Raw genomic sequence first — 19,938 nt, forward strand, 5'->3', positions numbered from 1 at the left:
GAAGCTATGGCTGGAGCTCGTATCTGATAGCATGACAAGTTGAAGCTTCTGTACAAACTTAGCTTATTCCTCCCCTGGTCTTCCCATGTCCCTTTACTGCTAGAAACCTGCTCTTCCCTAGTGAAGGCTTCACATTCTTCAGTCTCAACGTGCCTGCATTTCTGTTCCTTGGAGCTCTGTCCCTGCCTGCCTCATCCTATTTTTGTCACTTGCCTGTACCCTTGCTTTCCTCTCAGGACTCTAGGGTTTGCTCTTTCAGCCATGTTGTGCCTCACATTCCAGTGGGAAGGTTCCACTCTGTCACTGGACCCCAGAAATAAATGATCTTTAGTCAGCACTTACCGAGCCTTGCACAAGAGCTGACTCAGACCCTTCTTGGGCCTTCTTCCAAAGACTGGGAAATGTTTGCACCCAAAAAGATTCTCTCATGGGAGATTATGGGGTTTGCTGTGCCCCAAGTCATTTACTCTTGAATTCCCCTGACTCCTGGTTTATCTGTGATCAGTCACAAATTTTAGGGGTTTTGATACTTCCATACTGACCCTTTTGTCTTGATCACTTTTTAATCCTCAAACAATTAAGCTTTTCTTAGGCATCGTTGATTAGTGCTGTTGAGTAGGGGTTTTTATTGGGGTTTGTGTTGGACTAAGCATTTTAAACTTAGGAGTGTTAGGGAGAAGAGGTATACTGGAGGGGCTGGAGAAATAGCACAGCGGGTAGGACATTTGCCTTGCAGTTGGCCAACCCGGGTGCGATTCCCAGCATCCCATAGGGTTCCCTGAGCACCGCCAAGAGTAATTCCTGAGTGCAGAGCCAGGAGTAACCCCTGTGCATCTCCGGGTGTGACCAAAAAGAAAAAAAAAAGAGGTATACTGGAGGTTTTATGCTCAAATGAAAAATAAAAAATGGTAGAGAAAATAGTCTTTTTAATTTTTGTTTTTCCTGAACCTTTTTTTTTTTACCCAAAGCCTGGATTACTCCCAAGGTGAAAGGGGTGATGTCTGGAAATCGTTAATCCATGGGATTTGTTCATGGTGTATAAAATTCTCAGAAAGAATTTGCTTTTTAAATATGATTTCCTGATTGACTATGGCAGACATAAATCCAGGAAGAACAACTCTGTCAGAGCAGCCAAGATCCCCCTCTCAAGATCCCCCTCTCAAATATATTAGAGTGTGTGTGTGTGTGTGTGTGTGTGTGTGTGTGTGTGTGTGTGTTGGTGTGTTGGAAATGGATTCTTGTGAACACCAGAACTGGTCTTCAGTAAGAAGCATGCCTCTGGGGTGGGGCTGGGGAATTGAGGGGCAGGACAGAGAGGAAACATTATGACAGTGGTGGAGGGAGGTGATCTCTGGGAGAGGGGGAGTGCTGGAAGGTGGTAACATGTTATACTTGAAACTCTTTCAGTAACAGCATTGTAAATTACAGTGCTTAAAAGAAAGTTTGGGGGGGAGGGGGCGGGGAGATGCCTGCCATGGAGACAAGCTTGGGTATAGGAAGGAAACTGGGGACGTTGGTAAAGGGATGTGGACAGTGGTGAAGGGGTTGGCATGGAGCATTGAATGCCAGAAACTCAGCTATAAATACCTCCAGTTATAAATAATTTCAATAAAAGTAATAATAATAACAATAAAGATTTTTTGTGTGGGTAAGTCAGGAGGACTAAGGAGAAGGAAAGAGAATAATAGTGGGTAAATAAAAATATAGATACAAAGCAAAGCTGCTAAGTTTAGGGGCATATATGCCTATGACTTTCTGAAGTTAGATGTCTCTCACAACCGAACTGTATTTCAATTTATGGTAACAAGAGGAAGTTGTTAAGGAGACATCCTTTGAGCCTCTCGTCCTTATCCGTAGAGGGATATTATTATTTCAGGTTTGAAATACTCTTGTTGCAGAAGCATTCTCATCTTCTCCATTATCCTTCTCCAGAGTTCTTGGGGCACGCTATTTTCAGAGAAACTAAGCTGGACTAAGCTGAAAATGTTGGCTAAGGGCCATTTAGCTCAGATCTTTTCTTCCATCTTGCCCTAACACCCTCTGGCCACTGCAAGCATATACATGTATATTCTTAAAGATGCCAGAGCATAAATGTTTCCAACCTGTCACAGTTTGTTTCCTGAACAATTTCCGACTTCAACATTAAGAGATCAGATTCCTATATGTGGGTTGTCTTTCTCTAAATAGCACAGCTACTCAATTCTGATCTTTATATGCAGCTACAGATCTGTTTATATTTTCCCTTTGCATTCCAGACCATAAAGAAACTAATTCCCTCTGACCTGCACTCTTGTAGGCCTAGTTTTGGGGTTTTTTTTTTAAAGTTTTTTTCTTATTTCTGGATTTGGGGCCACACTTGGTGGTGCACAGGGCTCAATCTTGGCTTGGCACTAAGGATCACTTCCGGCTGTGTGCAGGGGACCAAATGGGAGTGCCAGGGATCGAACCCAGGTCAGCTACATGCAAGGCAAATACCTTACATGCTGTACTGTCTCTTCGGCCCAGAACAAGTTCTTCCTAAGCACTGTTTAATAAGTACCTATGTGTAACAAAGACCTGAGACCCAGAAGGAGATTTTCAGGGGTCACAGACTTATCTGCAAGCATTAGGCAGTAGGCTTATAAATATATGCACAGTCTGTTGTATGTGATGCCAGAGCTGAAATAATAATGTGACGATTGGGAAATGATCTCTCTCCCTCCGCTTCTTCTGTGTAAGCATACACACCTTTAACCTGCCTTGAAAGAGCTAGTAATCTTCTCCTCTCCTCAGAGGTGATGTGCTCCGGAGCCTCTCCCACAGCTAACTCTCACCCTGACTGGCTAATCATGATCAACTCTTTTCTCCCACGTGTACTTGCAGGTTGAAAAGCAGCTAATGAGTGTCCCCTGGATTCTCAGCCTCTTTTGTGTTTTTCCTTACTTTAGGAGCTGCTGTCACGGTTAGGGGGCTCCTTCTGGTCACCCTGGGCAGCTCCACTGTGCTTTCCTCTCCATCCCAGTGTAGTGGCTGCATTGCATTAAGGAAAGAAAATGAAATGTTGTGGTCAGGTTGTTACCGTATTTACTGCAGCAGGCATGTTGCTCCTTCCTCAGATCCTCAGTCTAGCAAGCATGTGATAATGCCAGGAAGTGGTGTTCTACTTGACTGCAAGGAACAATTATCTCTGGGTACTTGAGGCCCAGCCTCAGAGGATCTCAGTAAGACACAAGTTTTCCATTTTGGCATGTGAGTAGCTGCGCGGCCAGGCCCGCAGGGATTGAAAGGCACCATTTTGCTTGTGCCCAGCTGTCTGCCCAGGACTGCCTTCCTCGCTCTCAGCATCTCTGGCCCTGTCTGCTCACAGAGCGGGGACCTCTCCTGGCTCTTTCGCCTTGTTTTTCCCCCCCTGCCTAGACTCCTCCCCTACCATTATTTCTCACATAAGTGTGTGTATATTATGTATGTGCATAATAATTTGTCACTAAGACATAATATATTTGTCACTAAGACATAATAGTCACTAAGACAAATATATTTGTCAGTAAGACATAATAAGTGATTCTGGAAAGGCACACCCCAAGCCAAGAACTGAATTAAAGATGGTCTTTCTCATTTTTATTAACTCTTTTTTTTTTTGAGTCACTGTGAGATACACAGTAACAAAACTACAAAGCTATTCATGGTTAGGCGAATAGGTTTCAGTCATACAGTGCTCCAACACCCACCTGTTCACCAGTGTCCATTTCCCACCACCATTGACCCCAGTTTCCCTTCCACCACCATGCCTCACAGGCGCGGGCTCGCTCCCTCTGTGTGTGTGTGTGTGTGTGTGTGTGTGTGTGTGTGTGTGTCTTCCCCCTCACCCCCATTTCTGGGCACTGTGGTCTGCAACACAGATACTGAGACGTTATTACGTTTGTTCCTTTACCTGCTTTCACATTTTTATTAACTCTTAAAAGTAAGGCAGAGGGTGGAGGGATGAAAGTGAAGAAGATGTCGGGAATACATCCTTGCTCTTAGAATTTCTGAATCCAGCAGGGTACGTGGCTTTCTTGATCCTAGTAACCTTACTTGTTTGTTTGGTGGTGGTGGTGATGATGTTTGCTGGTTTTGCTGGTACAGTGTCTGGATACCCTTGGCGATGGGTCTCCATCCACCAGGCCAATATCTCTGTGAGAGGACCTGGGGCGCTGGTGCTGCTGTGGCCCTGTGAGCTTGGCAGTTACTCGGGCACTGGGAACATGCTCAGAGCACCGTGTGATGCTGGGGAATCTAACCGAGGTCAGCTGTCTGAATCATATGCTCCTTACCCCCTGTACTCTTTTGACCCCAGTAACCTTGTTGTCTTTCATCCTGCCGTCCTTCAGGGTGCATACTGTATATGCCCTTCATTGGCCAAGTTGTAATAACTTCTCTGCCTCATAGTGGCTTTCACTCCATTTTATAGCCATTCATCTATGCTATCTTCATCTATACCTATGATCTGCCTTCTTGTTGAAAGTCTCACTGCAAGTACTTGAAAAATCTACTGTTTTCACATCCTTCATCAGCAGATGAATAATTGGTACAGATTTCACTGCCCAACACCACGCCCTGCACGTCCCTGAGATTTAAGTAACATTACTCTACTACATAAGATAGGCTAGGGTGACACGTTTGGCTTTTTTCATGGGCTTTCTCTTGCATTTTGATACCAGCTTTTTATGTAGTGACCTGCATCTGTTTGCCAATCTTGTTAGTTTCTTCTAATTCTTTTTGCCCTTAAGTTACCAGGTAATTTACACCTGAAACTATAATTCTAAGTTTCTATCTTGAGACATTTAAAGTAAGTTGAGTTCATTCTGTAGTCCTCTTTGTTATTTTCCTCTTCCCCATATTTTGTTTTTGTGTGTTTATGTAGGGCTTATGCCTTGCATGCGGCTGACCCGGGTTTGATTCCTCCGTCCCTCTCGGAGAGCCTGGCAAGCTACTCAGAGTATCCTGCCCACATGGCAGAGCCTGGCAAGCTACCCATGGCGTATTCAATATGCCAAAAACAGTAACAACAAGTCTCACAATGGAGACATTACTGGTGCCCGCTCCAGCAAATCAATGAACAACGGGACGACAGTGCTAGAGTGCTTGTTTATGTATCTGACTAGAGTTCCCTTGACTTTTAATCAAAGAACATTTTTTCAATTTTTGCAGAGCCAGTTTAGAGGTCAGGAATACCTTTCATTGTTGTCCTTCTGGAAAGGTCTTTATGATGTTTTCAAATCTGAGTGGCAATGTGTCAGGATAGAGGAGTCTTAGTTGGTGGTTCTTCTCATCCAGTGTTTTGGCTCCATCATACCAATCCTTTCTTACCGTATTTCATTTGAGACATTCCCTTGTCACTCTGAAGGGTTTGTTTTTCTTTGCCTTTGCTTTCCTTTTGCTCCATTAAGACATGTTTCTCTTTTTGGTTCCTGCCATTTTGGTGACAGTGTGTCTTGGTGTTCTTTTGTTTGTGTGTGTCTTGTTTGGAACTCTGGATTTCCTGGGTCAGAGTATATATCTCCATCGTCAGACTGGGAAAGTTCTCAGCTATTATATCTTTCACCATCAATTCTTCCCCTTTCTCTCAAATTTCATCCCTGGAACCTCTGTGGTGAAATGTTATTCCACTTAATCCTGTTCTATTTTTGAAATCTCTTCTGATGTCTTTATTTTTCAATTTTTCCCCTGTCCTCTTTTTTCTGCATCCTCTCTACCTTGTTTTTGAGGTCCCTGATTCAAATTCTGACTTATTTTGTTACACCCTCAAGATACATAATTGGGTTTTAGCTCAGATTCTGTACTCTTTAGTTCATTCATTTCTGTTTGGAACTTTTTCATTCTTTCGTACTTTTTCCAAGATTATTGGTCATCTCTTTCACTGATTTCTTCATTTCCTGAGCTGTTTGTTGGATTGTTGCTTAGAAGTCTTCCTCAGAAAAAAAGTTCTAGTATGTTTAAAGACTTTCCTGGGTTTTTGTCTCTGTCCATCAGTGTAGCCAAATTCTTCCATTCCTTCATTTTTGGTTGGTGCTATATGAGGGTTAGGGGTGGTCATCCGAGTTTGAGCTGGCCTGAGTGACAGTTGATACCCAGGCTTGCTAAATCTAGTCGTTGCCTAGCCTCAAAGCTTTAATATTGTTGGAAGCCTGGATGCCCTCGAGGATTTGTGATTACGCATGGCTTGTTGCAACAACAGTGCTGCTGGGAATTTGCACAGGCATCACTTGCATCCCTAAGAATAGCTGATTCAGTGTTACAGCCCAGGGTCCACAGTTCCTGCTGCCTGACATGCGTGCTTGATGCTCATCAAGCTTAGGCAGCAACTGAGAGTTCAGGGTGAGGAACCCCCAGTAACACTTAATACACCAAGTTTCCCTGGGATGAGTTAGAATATTTGCATTTCCCAGTGCCTGGTGGCCTGCCAAACTTGTTTGGCCTTACCAAGCTCAAGCTGACCAGGCTTGGGCTCCAAACCAATGTCCAAACAAGGATTGTGCATGAACGTAGCAAGCAAAGGAGAACCGTTGCCAGACTTTCCTGCTGAAAGTCTCTCTTTTGACTCTCGGCCTTCATCCCACGAGCGGATCTCCAAGCAGGTGACTCATGTGGGTTGGACCTGGTGAAGGCAGATGTCACGCAGCCCACTGCTGCTCCTTGCTGCACTTTGAACACAGTGCTCTGGAAGGCCTCAGAGCTCTCTGCCCTCTGCCGAAGGCCCTAACTTCTTTAGATTTTTGCTTCCGGCTCAGGTCTATAAAGGCAAAGTTCTGTGTCTGGCGAGCATTTTTTTGGCTTTGGCAGTCTTGGTGCCACCCCTCTTTCCTCCCTGGAGTCACGTTGAGCTTTCTGATCAGCCACAGCTCATTGTTTCAGAGCAGATATCCCAGATATCATTCCGGGTAGTCTAGTGTACTTTCTTGCAGGAACTCCGTGGTTTCCTCTATTTGGTTCACTCTTGATGGTCTCTTCCCTTACACCTATCTTGGCCCCTCCTTCAGTATATCTTTAAACAGTTCACCCTGTAAAATTCTTTTGAGAAGTCAAATGGATGTACATGAAAAATAATGATGAAAGTGAGATTTAGGACTTAGAGCTTTGGTAATTCTTGTCTTTAACTTTACCATATCATTTTGTTTTTCCTGAAGTTTTAGAAACTTAGTGGAAAAAGGGAGCTCTGTGGTTAATAATTTTTTTCAATATCTGTACCCCTCTAGCTAAACACAAAGTCTAAAATTAATAAAATTTTCTAGAATCTAAGTGTTTACAATAATTTTAATGGAAATTATATATGGGTACCTTGTTAACTATTCTGAGGTATATACATATATATATATATATATATATATATATATATATATATATATTATGGGGAACAAGCTTCTAGCTATGTTTTTGACCAGTGCATCTCTTTCAAGTATAAAGTAAGGACTGTTTTCTTTTTTTTTTTTTAATTTTATTGAGTCACTGTGAGATAGTTACAAGCTTTCATGTTTGGGTTACGATCACACAGTGATCAAACACCCATTCCTCCACCAGTGCACATTCCCCACCACCAATATCCCCGGTATACCACCCCTTTCCCACCCTCCCCCTGCCTCCATGGCAGACAATATTCCCCATATTCTCTCTCTCTCTACTTCTGGGCATTAAGGCCTCCAACACAGACACTGAGAGGTCATCGTGTTTGGTCCATTATCTACTTTCGGCACACATCTCCCATCCCGACTGATTCCTCCAGCCATCATTTTCTTACTGATCCCTTCTCTATTCCACCTGCCTTCTCCCCTCTGCTCATGAAGCAGGCTTACAGCTATGGGGCAATCCCCCTGGCCCTTGTATCTACTATCCTTGGGTGTCAGCCTCATGTGATGATACTCCACAAATGAGTGCAATCTTCTCAGTCTTCTATGTCTGTCCCTCTCTTTCTGACTCATTTCACTTAGCATAATCTATCCATTTATAAGCAAATTTCATGATATCATATCTCCTAACAGCTGCATAGTATTCCATTGTGTCCATGTACCAAAGTTTCTTTAACTAGTCATCTATTCTAGGGCACTTGGGTTGTTTACAGATTTTGACTATTGTGAACAGTGCTGCAATAAACATATAGGTACAGATGTCATTTCTACTGTGATTTTTTTGCATCCTCAGGATATATTCCCAGAAGTGGTATTGCGGGGTCATATGGGAGGTCAATTTCTAGTTTTTGAGGGACTGTCCATATTGTTTTCCAGAAAGGCTGGACCAGTCGGCATTCCCACCAACAGTGAAAAAGCGTCCCTTTTCCCGCACATCCACACCAGCACTGGTTGCTTTTGTTCTTTGGAATGTGTGCCAGCCTCTGTGATGTGAGATGATATCTTGTTGTTGTTGTTGTTGTTGTTGTTGTTGTTGTTGTTTTTCTTCTTTGTGGGCCACACCCAGCAATGCACGGGGTTACTCCTGGCTCTGCACTCAGGAATTACTCCTGGTCGATGCTCAGGGGATCATAGGGGATGCTGGGAATCGAACCCGGGTCGGCCGCATGCAAGGCAAACACCCTACCCGTTGTGCTGTTGCTCCAGCCCCCTTATTGTTGTTTTGATTTACAACCCTGATGACTAGCGATGTAGAGCATTTTTTCATGTGTCTTTTGGCCATTTGTATTTCTTTTTTGAGAAAACTTCTGTTCATTTCTTCTCCCCATTTTTTGATGGGGTTAGAGGTTTTTTTCTTACACAATTCTACTAGTGTCTTGTATATCCTGGGTATTAATCCCTTATCAGATGGGTATTGGGTAAATATTCTTTCCCATTCTGTGGGCTCTTTCTGTATTTTGCTCACTGTTTCTTTTGAGGTGCAGAAGCTTCTTAGTTTGATGTAGTCCCATTTGTTTATGTTTGCTTCCACTTGCATGGTCAGTGCTGTTTCATCCTTAAAGATGCTTTTAGCTTCAATGTCATGGAGAGTTCTACCTATATTTTCCTCTACATGTACCTTATAGATTCATGTCTGATATTGAGGTCTTTGATCTATTTTGATCTGACTTTTGTGCCTGACATTAGACAGAGGTCAGAGTTCATTTTTTTGCAGGTAGCCATCCAGTTTTCCCAGCACCACTTGTTGAAGAGGCTTTCCTTATTCCACTTCACATTTCTTGCTCCTTTGTCAAAGATTAAGTGGCCGTGTATTTGAAGGTCTGTTACAGGATATTCAACTCTGTCCCATTGGTCTACACGTCTGTTTCTAGCCCAATACCATGCTGTTTTAATTATTACTGCTTTGTAGTAGAGTTTGAAGTTGGGGAAGGTGATGCCACCCATCTTTTTCCCAATGATTGCTTTAGCTATTTGTGGGAGGTGGTTTTTTTTTCCATATGAATTTCAGGAGTGTCTTGCCTATTTCTTTGAAAACTATCATGGGTATCCCATAGGGACCGCATTAAATTTGTATAGTGCTTTGGGCAGTATTGCCATTTTGATAATGTTAATTCTCCCTGTCCATGAGCAGGGAATGTGTCTCCATTTCCTAGTGTCCTCTTTTATTTCTTGAAGTATTTTGTAATTTTCCTTGTATAGGTCCTTTGCCTCTTTGGTTAAGCTGATTCCAAGGTACTTGATTTTCTGAGGTACTGTTGTGAACGGGGATTTTTTTTTTAATGTCTCTTTCTTCTCTTTCATTATTCGTATACAAGAAAGCCATGGGCTTTTGGGTGTTGATTTTGTAGCTTGCCACTTTACTATATCAACCTATTGTTTCTAGGAGCTTTTCTGTAGAGTCTTTAAGGTTTTCTAAGTACAGTATCATATCATCTCAAATAGTGATAACTTGGCCTCTTCTTTTCCCATCTGTATGCCCTTGATATCTTTTTCTTGTCTAACTGCTATGGCCAGGACTTCCAGTACTATATTGAATAGGAGTGGCGAAAGCAGGCAACCTTGTCTTGTGCCTGATCTTAGAGGGAAGGCTTTTAGTTTTTCCTCATTGAGAATGCTACTTGCCATGGGCTTTTGATAGATGGCTTTGACTATATTGAGGAAAGTTCCTTCAATGCTCATTTTGCTGAGAGTTTTCATCATAAATGGGTGCTAGATCTTGTCAAATGCTTTCTCTGCATCTATTGATATGATCATATGGTTTTTAAAGGACTGTTTTCATGGGGGTTTTTTAATCCCTGTTAGGATTAAAGAAGAGTAATGATCAAAATCCCCAAACATTTAGGGAATTCATTAGTTATCATTCTGTTTGTGGCTCAACTGAAAAGGTAATTAGGAGTTTAGAGTTCAAAGACTATTAAGGATTTAAAAAAAAAAAACTTGTATATGAAGACTTACATGAAGACTGTCAACCCTAAATCAAGGTAAAGGGGTTTATTTAGCAGTTTAGGGTTTGCCTAAGTTTAGGGTTTGCTTAAAAATTAAACTTGGAACAAAGACAGATCATGAACGTATACATTATAATACTTAAATAATACATTATTTTGTGTCTCTTATGTAGAGTAGGATCTTACAGTATTGTAAGTATGATAAGTATGCACCTTTTTTATTTTTTATTTGTTTGTTTGTGCCACATCCAGTGATGGTCAGGGCTTACTCCTGGCTCTGCACTCCTGGTAGGCTCAGGGCATCATATGGGGTACCAGGGATCGACCCAGGTTAGCCGTGGGCAAGGCAAACACCCTACTCATTCTACTATCACTCCAGCCTGATAATGATGCATCTTAAAATATTCTCACCAAAAGAATTCACAAGCACACAGGACATTGACTAAAAGTTTATTAAGTGAATGTATGTCATTTTAAAATTTTAGTCTTTGTGTCTTGATAAGCACTGTTATTAAGTGTTAGAGCAAAATTATTGGGAGATTTATTTCTTCATAGAACTATCACAGTTGATACAAGGAAAATTATAATGCCATGCTACAGCCTTAAGAAGAGACTGTACACTGTTCTTCATCTTCCTGATGCTCATTATTTAGTTTGTGATGGGTAAGCCACACCCAGTGGTGCTCTGTGGCTATGCCCGTCTCTGTGCTCTGGGGTCACTCCTGCCAATGCTCAAGGAAATCATGTGATGGGGTTGAATCCCAGGCTCCTGCCTGCAAAGCATGCAGTTAGCTTTCAGCTCATGGAGTTATCTCTCCAGTCCCTGAAGTACATTATTGACTGAGAAAATAAACTTAGCAGGGAAAAGACTTTAAAGGCTAACTTTAAATTGATGATTTATTCCCTTGCTTCCTTTTTTTTTTTAAGCTTTAGTCTTCTGATGTGTCCTTTGGAAAAGAATGTCATTAAGAGAATCGTATCTCTGGGAAGTTAATTCGTAGGTTGTTCTGGGATTTTTTTTTTAAACATTCCTATGTAAGGGGGAAAGTAGTGTAAGTAGCCCATTGAGAAATGAAAACTTCCACTCACATTTATGCATTTAATATGTGGGTGGTTGAACTACCCTCTGAATAGTTTCAGCAGATGAAAAGGAGGAAGAAAAAAAAAACTTTTGTGGCCAGTTCAGGAGTGAGCTAGCCTCAGAAGAACCATAGAAATATTAAAATAGTTTGCCAAGAATACAAGAAGAGATGAAGAAATGTTAGCTTTTTAAAAGTCAGTTTTCCACATGGAGGAAAATATAGGCATGACATTGAAGCTAAAGGCATCTTTAAGGATGAAACACCACTGACCAAGCAAGTGGAAACAAACATAAACAAATGGGACTACGTTAAACGAATGGGACTACATTAAACTAAGAAGCTCTACACCTCAAAAGAAACAGTGACCAAAATACAGAGAGAACCCATGGATGGGAAAGAATATTTACCCAATACCCATCAGATAAAGGGGTAATATCCAGGATATACAAGCCATTAGTAGAATTGTACAAGGAAAAAACCTCCAGCCCCATCAAAAAAATGGGGAGAAGAAATGAACAGAAGCTTCCTCAAAAAGGAAATAAAAATGGCCAAAAGGCACATGCAAAATTTGCTTTACATCGCTAATCAAAACAACAATGGGATGTCATCTCACACCAGAGTGCTCACACTGGAGCACATCAAAAAGAAAAAGAACAACCAGTACTGGTGTGGATGTGGGGGAAATGAGACTCTCTTTCACTGCTGTTCAATCCCCAGCATCCCGTACGGTCCCTCGTGCACCACCAGGAGTAATTCCTGAGTACAGAGCCAGGAGTAACCCCTGATCATTGCCAGGTGTTGCCCCGAAAGCCAAAATGAGAGAGAAAGCAAGAAAGGACGATCAATCAACTGACCTAAGAAAATGTATTCCAACATAAGTTTATTATCTCTCAACACATAGATTAATGAGTTGCAGAAATGGGATGCTCTGGAATCTTCAGTTATCATTATCAAGCAATTCAGGAGCAACTTCTCCATATTGCAGAAGACCTTTTGCCACCTAACCTTAGGAGAGTAGAAAGAGATTGAAGTAAGCACTCAGGTCCCTGTCCTCCAAACCATGCCATGTTTGCCTCTGAACTCACGTAAGAATTTCACGTGAAAGCAAATTGGGTTTGGCTTTTTGATTTTGGGGTGGGTTTTTTTTTGGGGGGGGGTGGTTTTGGGTTTTGGTTTTTTGGCTGTTGTTGGTTTTTTTTTTTTTTTTAGTTGTTGGGTCACATCTGGCAACAGAGGTTGCTCCTGTCTCTGAGCTCAGGAATTACTCGTCCTTGCGATGCTCGGGGGAGCACATTGGATGCTGGGGATCAAACTTAGTTCTGGGCTATGCCAAGGCAAACACTACCTGCTGTAGTCTCAGGGCCAGCAAATCAATTTTTATGCAGCAAAACCAAGCTCTCTATATCACCCAAGACTATTCCTTTTTATAGTTTTAATTATTTTCCTTAACAAATTGCTGGTTTATTTGTCTTAGCAACTTGGCATTATATTTTAGACAGCTAGAGGTTATCGTGACAGTCATTTTTTAAAAACTTTTCCCCAGTGACAAAAATAAATAAAAAGATGTATAGCTATAGTTCTACTTAGCTGTGAATCTGATGAACTAATGTGGCCTAACCACATTTCTAATGATTTGTGGTAGGCCTTCTTTCCCCATACCAAAGTTGTGTATGGAACAAAAGACATAACGTACAACTCCCGCAAGGCATCCTCTTTCTCCTTGGCAGTGTCCCTTCTCTCTCTTGAGATTAGGCAGTGCAGTTCTACCTTGTGGGAACCGTGGTATCTTTTCTAAGTGGCTGCCCAGTTAGATAGGAATAAAGAGAGGAAAGATAAGGGCCTTTCCCACATGATTGACATGGTTAATGTGTTCCAGAGAGGCCAAAGTGATTTATTTTTCCAGTAAGTAAGTGTGTGTGTGTGGGGGGGGGGGGCAGTTCTCCTTGGGGATGAAGACACAGACACCTAAGCATAGAAAGTGTTTTTTATCTTGAAAAAATTATTCTCAGTTCTATCAGTTTTTTATGTTTTCCATTTAGCTTTATTTAAGAAACAGGCACCATTGCTTCTCGGCCTTTTGGCTAAGATCAAGTATAAGAAACACAGGCACCACCATGAAAAATACTATCGTGGTTTTCTTTTCTTTTCTTTTTAGTTGGTTAGCATTTCAATATGAAGTACATTTGAGTCTATTTGAAATTTAACAAAACCTTAAAAGGCCATAGTTCTAGTCCTTGTCACACAATATTGAGTTAAGTATTCTTTGTTTTGTTTTGTTTTTCTTTTTGGGTCACACCCAGCGATGCACAGGGGTCACTCCTGGCTCTGCTCTCAAGAATTATTCCTGGCGGTGCTCAGGGGACCATATGGGATGCTGGGAATCGAACTCGGATCAGCCGCATTTAAGGCAAATGCCCTACCCGCTGTGCTATCGTTCCAGCCCCTAATTCCAGTTTACTATAAAGAATTTGACCCTGAGGCTGAAGAAGTAAATTAGCACAGGGGTAAGGCTCTTTCCCTGCAGGCAGCAGACCCGGGTTCAATCCCAGATACTACATATGGGGGCACCGTCAGTAGCGATCCATGAATACCACTGAATGTGGCCCAACCCTCAGCCTCAAAAGAAAGAAGTTTGCCCTTTTTTTTTGTTTTTTTTACCTTATAAAGTAGTTCACAATATTTTATTACATTTAATATTCAAACACCAATCCCACCACCATTATACCCTCCCACCATCATATTTCAGATGTTTCCATCCCAAACCCCAATCCCTGCCCCAAAGCAGAACCAGAATAATATATTTTGATTGTTTGTTATGGAAAACCGCTGAAAATGCTACAAAAAAGTATACTTAGAGAAAAGAGTGTGAAAATTGTTATATTTCACCCAGGGGCCATAAAGCCCTTCTGTAAGAAATTACGAATATGTTGTTAAAGGTTGAGTCTTGTGTGCATCTGTGTGTGTGTGTGTAAATGTATGTAAAAAAAAAATTCCCTCTAAGAGTGATTGCCTCCTACTTTGAAGCCCATCAAATGTGGTGTGGTACTCTTGGAATCGGGGTAGGGCATTGTATGTGTGGTATGAAGTGGCACGGTCCAGGAATAGGTTCACTCTTGGGTGAGGCTCACCGGAGTATGGAGAATGGTGTGAGCATGGCAGTGGTTGAGTCTGGAGATTTTCAGCTGCCAGAGCTGGGTCCCTTGGGATGGGGGGCGGGGTCCCACTCGCCCTGCTCTGTCCTGGTTTTACTTGATTGTTGTACTTACCAAAATGTTAAAGACTGAAAAGTGGAAGAAAATACAACCGAAGGTGCTATTCCAGTACCAAACTGTTTCTTCCATCCGAGTAAAGGACACGGGAGCTCTGTTCTCTAAGTCCACTTTTCTTCTGCAGTTTAGATCTGCAGCTTCTACAACAAGGGTCAGGTGGGGTCTCCACCAGCAGTGCAGAAACTCGGTCTCCCAGGGTCCAATGAACCTGAGAACCAGCCCTTGCCCTCTCTTTTAACTTCCATAAATATCATACTGTGCACTTTCTCAGAGGTATTACTTGTGGTGCTAGTTTTCCTTAATTACCTAAGACATCAGTTCTTTTAGCTTTGCAGCCCAGATATAATGCACACATGCAGCGACAGAGACAGAGAGAGAGAGGTTGTATGAGATGATGGGGGAGAAGGAGAAATAATGTACATCCATATACACAGAATGACGATAAGTTGGACAAGCCCAAGACAACACTCAAAAGTGATTTTTTTCCTCCAGACTGATGTCTGTGAAAGAGATAGTCAGGCTAAAATAAAATGTAGGCTGAATTGGGCTGCATTATTTGGAGGCCTGAGGATGGCGATAATAGGACCCAGGAATAAGCAGTTCAGTTACTGAACTGTGAAGTGTACCGGCCTTTAGAGGAATACTGTGCTTTGGCATTCTTTCTGAACTTCCTACAGTGAGTAGGCTTTTGCAGGGCAAATAAAATACATTTCTTGGGGCTGGAGCGATAGCACAGTGGGTAGGGCATTTGCCTTGCATGCGGCTGACCTGGATTTGATTCCCAGTGTCCCATATGGTCCTCTGAGCACCACCAGGAGTAATTCCTGAGTGCATGAGCCAGGAGTAACCCCTGTGCATCGCCGGGTATGACCCAAAAAAGAAAAAAATAATAATTCTTTTGGAGAGGTTGGATTAGTTTATGGAAAAAGTATCCAATTTCTCTACTGTCCAGATCTTTAAGTCCTCTCCTAGACTGATACAGGTTTTATAATGAGCAGCTTTGCTCTACCTGTGTGCTAGAAAATGTCGGCATAAAACTGGCACCTTGAGCATGCAATTAGGGGTCTCTTAAAGAGCCCCAGTGTTGCACACAGCAGCACCTCGTGTTTAACCTTTATCATTCTAGAATTGCATGTGTATAATTAAATTGATATATATACATATATACACATATATATACATATATATATTTAGCATTGGGACTGGAGCGCTAGCACAGCAGGTAGGGTGTTTGCCTCGCATGCAGCCGACCTGGGTTCGAGTCCTCCGTTTCTCTCGGAGAGCCCAGCAAGCTACCAAGAGTATCCCGCCTGCACAGCAGAGCCTGGCAAGCTGCCCGTGGCGTATCCGATATGCCAAAAACAGTAACAACAAGTCTCACAATATAGATGTTACTGGTGCCCGCTCAAACAATCAATGAACAACGGGACGACAGTGCTACAATGCATATATAGTACTAAATTGGTTAGCTTTCTCTGCTGTGTCTAGTCCTCCAGCTTCTCTGGTCTTAAACTCTGAATTCTGATCTCCTTTTTAAGCTAAAGATTGTTTTACTTGGGCTCTCCCCTACCACTTATTTCATGGAAATCATATTGAAATCCAAGAAGTGTGGTATATTTACAATACAACCATTTAGACTATATTTCCCAGGAAAAATCCTTATGATAAAACGTTAAATGAGTCGGCTGTATTACTAGCAAAATGAAAAGTATGATCATGTTAGAATTGATCTAAGCTAACAAAAAGAATACAGACTGAGAATCAGCAAAAAGGTTTCAGCTGGTTACTTCTTGGTGGAATTCCTATTGCTGTTTTCTGGTTTTGTTTTGCTTTTTTTTTTCCAGAGTAAACATATGTATTGTTTTAATCATAACAATAAAATTTTCTTCATTTAAAAACTCTTAAAAAGAAACAAAAGAAAGTCGAAGCGCAGTTCACTGGGGCAGCCGGGGAGAAATCTGCTTTGCTAATGAAAGGAGCCCCTTGTTTCAGAGGACTTGGGGATTATTGGGCTCCCTGTTCATTAAGTGGCTTCGAGGTATCCTGCTGATGAAAAATGCCAGCCCGGTGACATGCAACAGGTGCAAATCTCTTCCTCCTGAGCCCTGGGAACATTGTGAGGATGGCCAGCATTCTGGCGGGGTTCCGCCGCTCTCACAGCTGCTGTGCATCAAACAGATGCTGTTCTAACATTTCAATACTCTGAAATTTGAGCTCTGCTCCAGCTCTTCCGAAATACCCACAAGCTTCGACCAACTCCCAAGTACCTCGCCAGAGGATTGTCATGAGAACTGACAAATGAAATTCTGAGCCAGAAATCATCCGTCATCTCATGTGCTTCCAAGGAGAACTAGAGGGATAGTTGTGAGTCCCGGGTAAGAGGAATGGAGCAGGGGGTGGGACGAGGCGGTTAGAGCCGGTCTGTTATTCAGGAAAGCAAGGGCCTGGTTATAACTCAGGATTTCAGAGGCCTTGGCTGTGAGTCAGGTGTCTGGTGTTACATAAGGATTTTACCTATCACTGCTAAGAATATCCAATAGCCTCTGTGTAATGAATGAGGGAAGCTTACGCCAGGATGAGGCAGATTTGGTAATGAGTTCACTCATCACATCTCTTGGCCAAGAAAAACAGGCACCTTCTCCAGAGACAGGATTTTTCTTCCATTCCAGGAGATAGAGGAACATATGAAGTATATGATGTCCAGACTTTCAGATGCCAAATTTCACTAGCAATTTTTTGTAGCCGAGTCATAAATAAGTGGAAAGTGAAATTGTGAGGTAACTGGAGTCTTTCCGTATCAGGAATGTCATCTCTGAAAAACAGTTAGCCCTGTGCTTAATCCCCTGCCTAAATACGGAACTCTTTCTCCTGTTGATATGCTCAGCCAGCATTTCCTTCCACGACCCAGGATGGTGGCTAGGTGTGACAGAGTAAAATGTGCAAATGTGTTACTGGTTTGTTCTGTTTTTAATAATCCTGAAGATTTCAATAGTGATTTCATGAGCTTTAATATTTCTCAATTTTCTTTGACTTATAAGGCATAAGTTTATTTAACTCCTCACTTCATATCTTGACTTTCTCGGGGGTGGCACGATAGTACAGTGGGTAGGGCATTTGCCTTGCACACGGCTGACCCGGGTTCGATACCCAGCATCCCTTATGGTCCCCTGAGCACCGCCAGGAGTAATTCCTAAGTCCATGAGCCAGGAGTAACCCCTGTGTATCACCGGGTGTGACCCAAAAGCAAAAAAAAAAAAGAGGAAAAAAGAAAACAGATCTTGACTTTCTCATTTTGTTTTTTTTTACCTCAGATCATTCAGCCCCTCTTAGAACTTGACCAAAATAGAAGCAAATTAAAGTTGTATATTGGACACCTGACAGCCCTCTGCCATGACCGAGACCCCCTGATCCTTCGTGGACTCACTCCACCAGCTTCCTATAACTTGAACGATGACCAGGCAGCTTGGGAGACTGAGCTGCAGAAGATGACTCGGGAACAGGTAAGTCTGCTGCTTGAACTTGACAGACTCTGTTAACATTCGCCTACTGTTAGGTTGATGTGTGGGAGCTGCTTTAGGGAATCCAGTGTGGAGATTCAGAATTCTTAGGAGAAGCTAGTTCTTCAACAAATAGAGGAACTACCATTTGGAAGGGACAACTGGATCTAGTATCAGAAAGTCCTGGTGGAAAGAGAGAAGGTTCAGGACCATCCATTAACACGTCTTCTGTTAACATGCCGTATGTTATTTCATTGAAGAGATCACTGGATCACTGTCATCCATTGTTCATCATTTTACTCAAGCAGGCACCAGTAACATCTCCATTCGTCCCAGCACTGAGATTTTAGCAGCCTCTCCTTACTCATCTTTCCCAACAATTGGAGGCTCTTTCCAGGTCAGGGGAATGAGATCTTTTATTGTTACTATTTTTGGCATATCGAATACACCATGGGGAGCTTGCCAGGCTCTGCTGTGCGGGCGGGATACTCTCGGTACCTTGCTGGGCTCTCCATAATTATATGTATAATTGTTAATTAATATATAATGTATATTATCACTTGTATCACTTGTCATCCTGTTGTAATAGAAGGGATGATCATTAATATTTAAGGATACTGAAGAAAAGGCTGAGTTAAGGATATTTGAATGAGTGATTTTTTTTCATTGTAGTTGAGGTAACATAGCTATAATAGTGTGTATATTAATGGTGAACAAAATTACTGTTATCCCACCACCTTAAATGTCCAAGACACTCCACCACAAGTGTCCTGGTATCACTTTTAATTCACCTTTCTGGTGTCATCCCCCACCCCCTACCCCACCCCCACACACACCAACCTAGCTTGATAAACTCAATTCTGTATTCAAAGCTCTTGTCAGTACCACCTATCCAGTGATCCCCGAGCTCAGAGCCAGGAGTAAGCTCTGAGCTTGAGCCGTATGTGATCCCAAAATCAAAACATTAAAGTATCGTTCCATTTGCATTAGTGACTGGGCCCAGTAAGTAACCGAGTGGGCTTTGTGTCAGGATTTTGCTGCCAGCACCTTCACTGCCCCGCAGCTCTGTTCTTTCAGCGGTGGGCCAGCTACTGCCTGTTGGGTAGAAGCTCTAGAATGCTTCTTTCCTCCGTTCCCTTGCCTTGTCCTTGTAGGTCTTTCATGCCCGCACCACTCAGGGCTCTTCATTCCTTCTCACCCTTCTCCAAGTTGCTCTGAGCAAGCCTTCTGGCAGACTGAGGGGAGATTTCAGATTCTCCAGCTCTGGGCTCCTCCCCCGCCCCTGAGAAAGACCCCTGCCAGGGCAGGGTCGAGTCAGATGGATTCCTGCCCCTACTCTGAGACTCCTGCTCCGAATTAGCTCAGAATAAGACGCACGGTGGGTTTCCCATCGCGCCCACCACATGATAGATTGCTTTGGCCGGGCGTCCAAAAGATGGTGGTCGATTTCCTTCTGCTCTACTGGCAGCCGGCCACTTTGCCCAGAACTGGCCGTGAAGGTTTCATGGCCGGGCCCCAGCAGCACCCAGCTCCTCGTCTCAGGGTCAGGCCAGGGTCTAGCCCCAGGGTAGCTCTTCACAGCATTGCTCTTTGCATCAAGCAGAGTTCAGAGCGTCAGTGTGTCTCCTGCACAGCCAGGCTCTCCCACCGCTCTGGAAGTTGACCTATTTGAAATAGACATGTCACTCGCCGATGCATCGATGGCTACTACCTACCCCTTCTCAGACTCCTGGAAACACTATTCTAGAGAGATTTTTCAAGTCCTCCTGCTTCCCCTCAAATCT

At 42.7% G+C, this 19,938-nt stretch overlaps 1 protein-coding gene across 9 annotated transcripts in view; it reads left to right on the top strand.

Annotated features, from left to right (window-relative positions):
- ERC1 (ELKS/RAB6-interacting/CAST family member 1) overlaps positions 1-19,938 on the top strand; it is a 518,184-nt gene that overhangs the window by 446,597 nt on the left and 51,649 nt on the right. For 6 of the 9 annotated variants that reach the window (XM_055141299.1, XM_055141303.1, XM_055141300.1 and 3 more), the window contains one exon: positions 17,969-18,157. In XM_055141299.1, the coding sequence (XP_054997274.1) occupies positions 17,969-18,157 (189 nt within the window). Of the gene's footprint in view, positions 1-17,968; positions 18,158-19,938 lie in introns of those variants that run through there. The other 3 variants (XM_055141305.1, XM_055141306.1, XM_055141307.1) reach the window with 1 other exon arrangement.

This window comes from Sorex araneus, chromosome 6, assembly GCF_027595985.1.
Source record: "Sorex araneus isolate mSorAra2 chromosome 6, mSorAra2.pri, whole genome shotgun sequence".
NCBI lineage: Eukaryota > Metazoa > Chordata > Mammalia > Eulipotyphla > Soricidae > Sorex > Sorex araneus.